Source organism: Vidua chalybeata, chromosome 20 (assembly GCF_026979565.1).
Source record: "Vidua chalybeata isolate OUT-0048 chromosome 20, bVidCha1 merged haplotype, whole genome shotgun sequence".
NCBI classification, from domain to species: Eukaryota; Metazoa; Chordata; class Aves; order Passeriformes; family Viduidae; genus Vidua; species Vidua chalybeata.
In genome coordinates this window covers 9,442,990-9,453,975 of record NC_071549.1, presented here as the reverse complement: position 1 = coordinate 9,453,975, position 10,986 = coordinate 9,442,990, and the positions used below count along the sequence as shown (strand labels likewise).

Below are 10,986 nucleotides of genomic sequence, written 5' to 3'. Positions count from 1 at the left end.
GTAGAACCCAGTTCTTTACTGCTGGAACAATAAAGCACGGCTTGGAACCAGGCCTGCTATCTATATGTGTTACCATGGTTACAGAAATCCCGGGGGATTTTATTCCTGAAAATATTCCCTTTCATCCATGCTGGGAACACAGCGCTGCCTTAGGAGATGAAAGGAACGGCCTGTCCAAATTGGATCCTGCAAGGATTTATTTCTGTGGATGTGGGGAGTAACTTCAGTTCATAAAGTTTTGCTGTGATGTTGAAATTCTGCCCCAGATGGGGAGGAAAGGCTGCAGAAGCCACAGCTGTGTGTGGCAACTGCCTGGCAACAACCTTTGCAATAATAATAATAATAATTACCTGTTTTCAATTAGTTTGCACTGAACCTTCTAAAGAGTGACTGTAACACCTCGGTTAGATGACTGTGTTACTACTTATAAGGGAAATATGCAAAAGAAAAAAGATTTGTAGTGAATTTCCCAGGGTTTTTGCTCTACACAGAAGCAAAATTTAAGTTTCCATAGAATTCTGCTGCACTCAGAAATGTGAGTCTCATTGAAGTTTCCTCAAGCAGTTAAAAACTCAGGCTTCTCCACCTTTTGAATTTTATTTTAACTCTTAATAAATTAACCCAACCCTACAGTTTTTTCCTGGAGAAGCTGCTGGATGATGGTCAGGATTAAACAGCCAGAGCTCCTCTGCACTGGGCAGAAACTGGCAGCAGTTTACTCCTGGGTATACTTTGCCCACCTCTTTTATCATTTGACTTCTCTGAGATGAATATTCAAAGCTGAGACAGGGGAAATTTACACCTGGTAAGTTAACAGAGGCTCCTTTGGTAAGATCAAACCCGAGTTCCAACTTTTTCTTGCGAAATAAAGCTCCGAGCTGTGCAAACCTGCTCATAGGAACTTTGTGAATGTTTTCAGTCACTGTTTCATTCTTCTGCTATGCGGATGATGGTGTTGTCACAGAAGTCAGGTGCATTCCCAGCACAGGTCACCCTCTCCTGACCTGGTGCCACTGTCTGGAAACCTGAGCCAGGGCCCTGTGTGTCACCCTGAGGCATCTGGGCAGTGCTGGACACCTGTAAACATAAATCACACGCTGGGCTGGGCTGGAGGAGAACTTAAACATCACCCATGGGCAGGGACCTCCCACAGTCCCAGCTTGCTCCAAGCCCTGTCCAACCTGGCCTTGGACACTTCAGGGATGGGGCAGCTAGAGCTGCTCTGGGCACTCTGTGCTAAGGCCTCACCACCCTCACAGGAAATTATTTCTTTCTATAATCAAAATCTACCCTCTGGCAGCGTGAAGCCATACCCTGTGTCCGGTCACTCCAGGCCCGTGTCCAAAGTCTCTCTCCATGGCTATTGGAGCCCCTCTGGGGCTTCTGAGGCCCCTCTTCAGCCGTGTCTCCAGCGCTGCCACAGCACCCGAGCTCTGAGGGGCACCAGCTCTTCTCCCCTCAAGAACCTGCTCTATCCCTGAGCTCCCCAGCCTGGAGACGTTCCAGCTGGGGGACGCCTCGGCCCTGCGGCCTTTCCCCGTTGCCGGGACTCTCTGCCTGCGGCGTTCTGCTCGTTCCCCACCTTCCCCCGGCCCCTCCGAGCGGATCCCGCCCTCACGGCCCCTCACGGCCCCTCACGGCCCTCACGGCCCCTCACGGCCCCTCACGGCAGACCACGCCCTCCATGTGACGTCACCGCGCGCGGGGGCCGCGCCCCTCCAATCCGGCCCCGCCTCCCCCTCCCGCCCCTCCCCTCCCCGCGCGCGCGGGGCCGCCCCCGGCGCGCGGCGGCTCTCGCGAGATCCCCGATGTAAACAAAGCCGCGGGGCGCGCGCCGGGGGTGGGGAGGGGGAGGGGGGGGCAGCGCCGCCCGCCTTTCGCCGCCCCGGCCGCGTCCCGCCGCGCCCCGCCCACCGCCGGGCAGCGCGGCCGCCGATTGGCTGGGAGCGGGACGCGGCCCGCCCCCGGAGCGCTCCGATTGGCTGCGGGCGCGGTGCGCTGGGTGTCATTGCGCGGGGGGTCCCAAACAGTGTCAGTGGCGCCGGGAGCCCGGCAGGTGAGGGTGGCCCGGGCCGGGGGCGCGCGGCGGCTCGGAGCGGCACCGCGGGGAGGCCAGGCCGGGCAGCGGCCGGAGCGGGGGGCGGCGAGCAGGGCAGGCCCGCCCGTGAGGCCTGGGGGACCCCCGGCAGCTGCGGCCGGAGGGCGCGGGGTGTGGAGCGAGGGGCGGGCGCGCTCCGAGAGGCCGCGGCCCCGCTCAGCGGGCGGCGGCGGGAGAGCGGCCGGGCAGGTCGCGGCGTTTGGTGGGGAGTTGCTCAATAGCGGCGGCGGAGGGTGCCCAGGCCGGCCCGGCCGCTGTCGGGGCTCCGGAGGGGTCGGGCGGCCCCGGCCCCTCGGCCCGGCCGCGGCGGCTCCGCGGGTGCCCCGCGCTGAGGCGCGGCTGTGCCGAGGCCCGGATCGGGAGCTGAAATCGGTCCCGGTGCTCGCTCCCCCTCGGGGTGGGGTGGCACAGGGTGTTGGCGCTCAGGGCACGGCAGGGGCAGGTGTCCGTGGGGTGATTTCATCCTTTCCGTGACATTTCGCCTTTCAGGGTTCCTCGGCGCCTGTGTCAGGCTGCTGTTGTGCTGCGGAGCGTTTTGTTATTAATCACTATTTTGCTACTAATTTCTGAGTGGTTATCCTGCCTCCCTCAATGGGCTGGCCCTTGTAGAGTCTGGCCTGACGTGAAATGATGCTGATAACTGATACCACGTTGGAGATTTGGCTTTTTTTTTTTGCTTTGTGAACAGGTTTGGGGTGAGGGGACACCACAGAGCAGCTGAGGAGGTTCCCAGAAGAGCTGGCTGGGGTCTGTGGTGCTCCTCAAGTGCTTTCTGCCTTTAGGAATGTTACACAGAGTTTTCCCCTGGAGAGCACAAGTGTGAAGGAAAACTTGAGGATGGCACAAAAAGCTGATATAAAGCAGTAGAATGTGTGAGCTGCAAGGCAACCCATATTTCCAAGAGTACACTACGCTGCAATTGTGTTTGCATGTTATTTTTATATAATTGTTCGCTGAGACAGCGGCCCATTAGGAAATAGTGGGATGGTGTAATGGTGATGACAGCTGTGCACCCGTACCACTATCTTTAATCATGGAATAAATCATAGAATGGTTTGGGTTGGAGGGCTCCTTGAAAATCATCTAGTACAGTTTGAGATACTTTTCCACTTTATCATGCAGGTTTGTTTTTTTTGTTTTCACAAACACTCCAGGAACTGTAGTGACTGAAGAAGTTGCCTGCTTGGTGCACGGTTTTCTTTTTCCTCATTAAAAAAAGTGCTGTAAAGAGGCCTCCAGGCCTGTGTAAGTGAAATCCCTCTCTCACCACCTTGAAGAAGATACGAAGAAGCCGTGTAACGAGCATTGCTGTGGGAATTGTAGTGAAATGCTGTGTTTGTTGCAGGTGTGTGCCCAGGAACGATGGCGACAGAGTCCCCGCGCCGCCCCAGTCGCTGCACTGGAGGAGTGGTGGTTCGCCCTCAAGCTGCCACGTAAGAACCTTCTAGAAGAACAGCCCTTGCTGAAAAGGGTTTGGTTTTCCTGTGGAAGAACCCAGCCTGAGCTGGTTTGGGTTTTTCCCCCCCCTCCCCAAAGGCAGCTTGTGTTGACGCTGCAGTTTTGGAGCGTTGAGCGTTGTCCAATAAAGTCAGCACGTGGCATTGCTGTCTCCCTGAGTGGGACCCCATCCTCTGCAATTGCACACCAAAGCTGTGTGTTTAAAAGCTGATTGCTGCAGAGTTTTGTTGTTGTTTGCTCCATTTTGCTGTACAAACACTGCAATGTAGAAGAGTGATGCCAGCTTCTTCCTTAGGCCAGAGGGATGTGCCACATGTGATCCTTTCTTGCTGTTCTTTTAAACAACACCTTGTCCCAGGAGTGGATATATTAAAGCATACAAAACTTGTCATTAAAGTCCTCCAGGAAGAATTGTGGATTTTTAAAATTTTATTTTATTAAAAGAACAAAACCAAGAAAAAAGGAAGAAGCTCCATCCTTCTGGTCAGAGCACCTGACAAACACTTTTTGTGCCTGGGCATCCTGATTTTCACTGTGTGCACATGACAATGCTTTCATGGCAAAAGAGCTTTTGGGCTGTAAGACAGCCTAGAAGATTTATGGTCTTTGTCTCTTAAAGGAGTTTTGTAGCAGTTTTTCTTTCTTCCTTGGGATGTTTATGCTGCTGCAAAATGGCACTGTATGGAAATGTCCACTTCAGGGGGTGTTACTGTGCCCTTGGAGATAACTGTGTATTTCCAGAAACTTCATTTTTATTGAAGAGCACAAGAAACTGATCATTGTAGCACAAAAAGTTGTGTCAGAGCTTTGTCTTGCAGCCGTTTTTTAATGTGGCAAAATTCCACAACAAATGCATTTCCTCTCTGTAAAACATTTTCTTCAAAATGTGCTTTAAAAGTATTATAATAGAAAAACACTGTAAGAAGTTGATTATCTGTTCTGAAGATGATTATCTGTTATTTTTTTAAACATGGTGTTTTGTTCTTGAGGTACCTGTTTGTGCCTCAAAAATGTCACTCTTTTTGATGACTCTGTGTGTGCTGAGCACTCAGCAGCATTCTGCTGCTCATGTGAACTTTCTGCATCATTATTAAAGGAAGATTGGGCTTTTTCGTGGGTTATGTTGTTTTTAACCACTTCAGAGGCATCTCCCTGGAATTTTTTCAACTTTGGGGGAGATTTAGAGCACACGCTGTGAATAAAACACCTCCCAGACATCAGCTTGGGTTCAAGATGTGCTTGGGGAGAGGGGAAAAAAGTGCAATTCCATGAGCTGAACCATGAAGGCAGCATGACTCTGGCTGGTTGGCATTCCCAGGGCAGCCTCAGACACTGTGTTTAACACTCTAGCTGTGGCCAGGCATTTTAATAAAGGTGTGCAGGGGCAGCTTGGGTGACCTACATAAATCAGACAAGAATCAGCACAGAAGAAACCACAGCTTGTTTGTGAGGCCTCAGCCTAAAGCTGAGTGGGACAACCTGGGATGCAGAAATCCTGGGATGCCTGGTTTGGTCATGGGCTGGAGTAGTCTTTCTGGAATGTAAAACTTCACATTTCAGATTTATTTCAAAGAGGTGTTGCAGCATTTGAGTTCAAGTATGGTTGTGTGTAGTCCTAAATTCTCCAGAGTGCTGCATTTTCAGTGCTAAACACTCCTGTTTTTATTAAAACAATCTTGCACAGCTTCAGAAAAAAAGCACCTCTGGCCATCCAGAGTTCCTCATTTACAGTTCTCCTTTGTTGCTATGAGAAATCTTGAGTTGGCACAGGAGAAATTCCAGCAGCATAAAAGTTAATTTCGGAGCTGCCTAAAGAAAACCTGAAGGCTTTTCTTAAATAATCTCAGACTTTGTGAAGGCAGCTCTTGTTGCCAGCGTGCCTCCAGTGTTCCTCGTGGCACAAAGCACCAGCAGAATTTCTGCAGGGTTTCAGCACCATCTGTGTGCTGCTCCCAGCCCACGCTGTGGTTACTCAGCACTTACACAGGGCACTCACTGCTCCTGCAGGGCTGCCTTACTCAGAGCATTGCTTTTAACTCTGCCCCAACAAATGTATCTTGCACTAGAAACCCTCCCCACATGGATGCTGCTGATGAACTTCCAGCAGGGAATCAACCTCCCAAGCTATAAAATCTTAGCTGGAAGTGCCTCTCCTTGCTGTTAGGGAAGCTTTTATTCCACCCCCTGCCCCTGAGTGCTGCCAGCACTGTCCATGGTGCACAGGAGCTCTGGAAGTTTGCTTGTGCCACCAGGAGAGCTCCAGTCATTGTTTAAATCCTCATTTGCATGTTGTAAGAGCCAATTCAAGTAGAAAAATCCTGAGGAGTGATTTCCAAATCCCTTCAGGCCCCTCTGATGTGGAGAACAGGGCTTATTCCTTGAATTTAGATTTTGTACTTTGCCCCCAGGCACTTATTCCATCAGCAGGTATCACTTGGCTTTTTTACAGACTTTTATTTCATAACTCACAGCCCACAATTTACATTATCAGAATTTGGCAGTGAAATTAAGCCTGCAATGCATGCTTAGTATTCTCCTATGTGCTAAAGGTTGCCCATGCTTCCCTTTGCTGATCTAATTTAGTAATTCAAGACCATTTCTGAACTCCTTTGGCTGAAATTCTCCTTCTGTTTTGCAGGGAACAGTCGTACATGGAGAGTGTTGTTACCTTCCTCCAAGATGTTGTGCCACAGGTAGGGTGTTGATCTTTAAAACGACTTTTTTTTTTCCAGTGCACAAAAAAAGCAGTGTCAGGAATCCTCACTCAGCTTTGTAAATTTATTATTTCATCTAATAAATAAATAAATGAACAAATAAATAAAATTTATGTGTATATCTATATCTTTTAATATATTTATGTATAATAAATATGGCACTGGAATGGTCCCTTCCTGGTTGCCCATGTGCCTCCCAGTAGCAGAAGGGAACTAATTTTGTTTTACTCTTTGAGGGAGCTGTAATCCATGGTGGGGGAGCACTGCAGCTGATTTCACTTCAGGAAATGTTCCTGATTCTGATTCCAAGGAATGATTTAGTGTCTCCTTCCCTTATGATTTTCCTCTTAGGAATTCCCAGTGCATTTATTCTGTAATAATACAAAAAACAATGCCCTCAGTAATATCAATTTGTGAAATGCATTTTGGACTCAGGGTTAAAGTGAAACATATTTAAAGTTTCAGTTAAGAGATTGCTGCATTCCACAGCCTCCCATTCCCCCTCTCTGGCTAAAGGATACAGTCTGTGTTTTATTTTACACATCAGCTTGCCTTGGAAGCGTGGAATGTGATTTGTTTTGAAAAGTAAACCCCACACTTACTTTTTACATTTGTATTTTTAGTCCATGTTATTGCTTTTCTGCCATGTATAAAGTGATTATACAAGATGTGTTCATATTTAATCCCAACTAGTGCTCAGTATTTTGTTATAATTCATTTGGAAGTGAGGCTATTCCTGCTGGTGCTCACGTTCCTGCTACCACAGCTTCTCCTGAGGACTGTAAAACCTCCAGGCTGCAAACACTGCAAGTCTCACTCCACAATTTCTTTTTGTATCTCATCTTTTTATGGGAATCTGTGCAACACAGGGCTGAAACATGGATGTGTTCTCCTGGAATTGCAGCTTATTCTCTTTTAAATGGCTGCATTAAAGTTGTCACAAACAGAACTGAAAGGTGTCAGTAATATAAACTGTGTAGTAAAGGTCTCTTTCTTTCCTCAGTCTGGCTTGCAAAGCTTTTAAGTGAATTAAAGAGAATTTTAATGATAAAACACCTCCAACACTGCTGAAGTTAAAGATTGTAGAAACCACTGTGTTTAATTTTATTAACTCTAAGTCACGTGGCATTTCTTACCTGCCCCAGAAGATTTATTGTTACAAATATTTTATCATTCCTACATCAGTGAGTGATGTTCAGCATGGTTTTGTTGTGTGAATATTGGTGACAATAAGCTCCATGAATCATGTTTGTGGTTTTTAATAGAATTCCTTTTTACAGGGGGGAAAACACCACACTTAATCTTCCTTATTTCAACCCTTCTGCTTTTTGTCCAGGCCTACAGTGGAACCCCCCCAGAAGAAAAAGAGAAAATCATCTGGGTCAGATTTGAAAATGCTGATTTAAATGGTATGCCTTCATTTTCTCTCACCTGTACTTGGGAGTTTTGGGTCCATGTGCAATAATTCCAGTCAGCTTTCTCTGTAATAGAATAATCATAAACATTATGTTTTTCTTGGGTAAAACCCTCTTAAATGACATTTTCAACCCTGAGAGAATGAACAAAACTCACTGAAAGCATGGGAGCATCAGAGACAGAGAAGATTTATTTGGGTTGGTGAAAGAGGATCTTTCCAGGCCCAGTCAGAACAGGCTGCATAAAATAAATGTGAACACAACATGAAGGATTCTGAAGAATATTCCAAAGAGTTTTGTTACATGAACCTAAAAAGGAAATACCTGAGATGTATAAAAAATAAAGGGAAAACAAACCCACAAGCAAACAAACCTTAACTGGCCAGAGATGGCCATAAAGCCACGTGGAGATTATAGATAATTTCTAGTTTAATAACCCTGGTTTAGCTTCTCTCTCAGTCCATCCCCAACCTTCCTTTAAAAAAAAAAAAAGGAACAGGGATAAGCAGGTGGAAGAGCTCAGCTCTGAATGGGGAATCAATCACCATTTTCTCTTAGACCATCTTGTTATCCAGAAAACTTTTCTCCATCATTTTAAATTACAGAGCTTTCTCTAAACTTTGTGAAACTTTAACAGTGGTGCTTGCAGGTGCAAATATAAAAGAATATTTTTCAGTATTGTTCCAGCATTTAAAGCACTTTGGTTGCTTTTTAGTTCTGGCAGTTGAGGGAACACCATCTGATGTTGCTGAGAGCTTGGTCCTGACTGCTAATCATGGCTTTGCTGTTGAAATGTCATTCAGATACATCCAGGAACATGGAATTCCATGAAATCCACAGCACTGGGAATGAGCCCCCGCTGCTGCTGCTGATTGGCTACAGCGATGGGATGCAAGTCTGGAGCATACCTGTGAGTTCAGAGCTCACCCCCCTCCTTCCTTCTCATTTTCTTTGTCAATTCGGTGTTCCAGCTTTAATATTTCACCTTGAATTTCTCCCACTGGAGTGGAGAGAGCCAACACTTCCCATCAGTGTCATATGGATTGTGTGTAATGTGGTTATCTTCAGATAATCCTGAGCACAGCTCAAACACTTCAGTTCATGTACCTGCAGATTTTTGAGGGCTTTTTGCACATTATTCCTGCTAAGTCCATCTCCAGACTCAAACTGGGAGCAGTGTTTGCCATTCTGGAATCGTTTGTAGCCCCAAAACAAAACTGGATTTTGTTTTTTTAACAGAAAAGGATAAGGGTTTTAAAAACACCAACAGGATTTGTTTGTCCCATGAACTCAAATATGACAGCATTAATAGTATTTTACAATCACATGTTTGTCATGGACATGATTTGCAATTTTAATTTTATGAAGGCCTCTGTGTGCATATGGGTTTGATTTCATGCTGTCATCCCCACCCCCTGGTTTGTGTTGCAGAGTGGTTAATGGGGCACATGGTCTTCATTTGGGGAATTTCCCCCAAATTTCTCAAAATGAGAGAATAAAGATGAATACAGTAGGTCATAAAAGTCTGAACTTAAAAAAGCAAAACTGCTCACAACTCCTTATCCTTCAGAATAAAGCAGAGAGGATGGAGTTCTTTCCTTTTGTAAAATACATTGTCTTTTAAAGAAATGTGTACATTTTACAACTTTCTGGTTAGCTGTGGAGGACATATGTTTATATACCAGTAGCTTAGAAAATAATGTTAATTTCTACAGCAAAAGTTCAGTTTAATTGAGTTTTATGGGCGTGGCAGGGCTTTTCCTTATTGCACCTCATTATCCTCTTGATTTGCATCTCATTAGCACAAATGAGGAAATAAGCTGATGAGGTTTTGTGTTTGAAGGAATGTTTAACAGAAACGGAATGAGACCTGATATACTTCGCTGTATTTCAGTATTTTGGAACTGTTCATTAAAATTTAGGAACTTTTAACTGAAACTGGGGAAGATTTCGGCCAAAATGGGATTTTCTCTCGCGGTGCGTTACCCCAAGCGCCCACACGGGGGCGCTGGGACACCGAGCTAAGAGCGGCAGCACCACCCCCTCAATCAGTTAATTAATTAATTAACTTACCCTGAGCGTCACATCGCCTTGAGCTCACGTATCCTCACGAAACACCCTGTTTTACCCAGCTGAAATGTTGTTATCCGAACGGACCTGTGTTTTCTGCTAAAAGAGGGAGATATGTTGCCCTGGATGGATGTTTTCTTTTTTTCTTTTTATCTTTTCTTTCTTTTTTTTTCCTTCCTTGAGTCCAAATAAACCACAAGTTAGGCCATGGAATACCTGATTTTGCCTTCTTTTTAGCAGAACCATACAGTCAGGCTGTCTTTTTTTATTTTTTCCAAATGTATTTCACTTCTTCATCATTCCTAGCTTTTGATAGTATTTGCTATTTCAGGAAAAATAACAAAAAATAAGTTGCAGGACAGCTTCTCTTCGTGCTGTTCAACTTTTGCAGAAGTATGAGCAGGAGGGATGTGCAATGAAATGGAGAAAATGTCAAATGTGGAAATACTTTACCATCCACCTTCAGAATGTCAGCTGTGGGGATATTGCATCATTTTGCCAGCCCTTTATTTGTATATTCTGTGAAATTCTGAGAGCACAGCCAGGGAGGTGCAGCTTGGAGCTGCACACTTCGTGTTAGTCCAGTGTCAGTGTTGGAATGGCTCCTGTGTTAGTGCAGATTTTCACAGAACAATGATCTTTAGCATCAGTTTTAATCATCTTTGCAGAGCAGGATTTCTATATCCAGCAAATTTGGAGGGAACATAAACTGGAGGGTTTTTTTCCATAAACTGGAGGTTTTTTTTCATAAACTGGAGGGTTTTTTTTCCTAAACTGGAGGGTTTTTTTTCATAAACTGGAGGGTTTTTTTTCCTAAACTGGAGGGTTTTTTCATAAACTGGAGGGGGTTTTTCACATTGTTGCTTCTCCTTTGCGTTTCCCCCCTTGCTTAGCCTGAGCACAATAAAACCTGGCAGCTATGTGATTGACTTAATATTTAAGAGCTTATTTGGCAACACTTTTTTTGTGCCCTTTGCTATTACACAAACCTTCCTTCTTGGCCCCACTGACTATTTAGCTTGTAATTAAGCAATGTTATTCCAGCTAAGGGAAAAAAAAAAAAAAAACCAAAAAAACCCAACCCTGCATTCTCCAGCTTAATCTGCAAAAGCAACAATCTGACATTTATGTGCAAATCTCCTCAGGAAAGTCATTATCTGTAGCATTGTGCTTTTTTATTCCTACAATTGGCCCTCTATTCAGCACTTAATAACGTGTTGCAGGCGGCAGG

At 45.8% G+C, this 10,986-nt stretch overlaps 1 protein-coding gene and 1 long non-coding RNA gene across 13 annotated transcripts in view; one reads left to right on the top strand and one right to left on the bottom strand.

Annotated features, from left to right (window-relative positions):
* Positions 1 to 840: 840 nt before the first annotated feature.
* On the bottom strand, positions 841 to 1,642 carry LOC128798061 (uncharacterized). The gene is made up of 2 exons (XR_008434317.1): positions 1,314 to 1,642; positions 841 to 1,077 (listed from the first exon to the last, which is right to left on the bottom strand). It is a non-coding gene; the product is annotated as an uncharacterized LOC128798061 (long non-coding RNA).
* A 336-nt stretch (positions 1,643 to 1,978) lies between these two features.
* The window catches only part of BCAS3 (BCAS3 microtubule associated cell migration factor), a 299,398-nt gene continuing 290,390 nt past the window's right edge, over positions 1,979 to 10,986 (top strand). For 11 of the 12 annotated variants that reach the window (XR_008434298.1, XM_053960985.1, XM_053960983.1 and 8 more), the window contains exons 1-5: positions 1,979 to 2,056; positions 3,444 to 3,531; positions 6,195 to 6,249; positions 7,607 to 7,679; positions 8,489 to 8,595. Coding sequence is in view for 11 of the 12 variants with exons in the window: in XM_053960985.1 (XP_053816960.1) it covers positions 3,461 to 3,531; positions 6,195 to 6,249; positions 7,607 to 7,679; positions 8,489 to 8,595 (306 nt within the window). In the remaining variant the exon portion in view is untranslated. Of the gene's footprint in view, positions 2,057 to 3,252; positions 3,344 to 3,443; positions 3,532 to 6,194; positions 6,250 to 7,606; positions 7,680 to 8,488; positions 8,596 to 10,986 lie in introns of all 12 variants that reach the window. The other variant, XM_053960982.1, reaches the window with a different exon arrangement.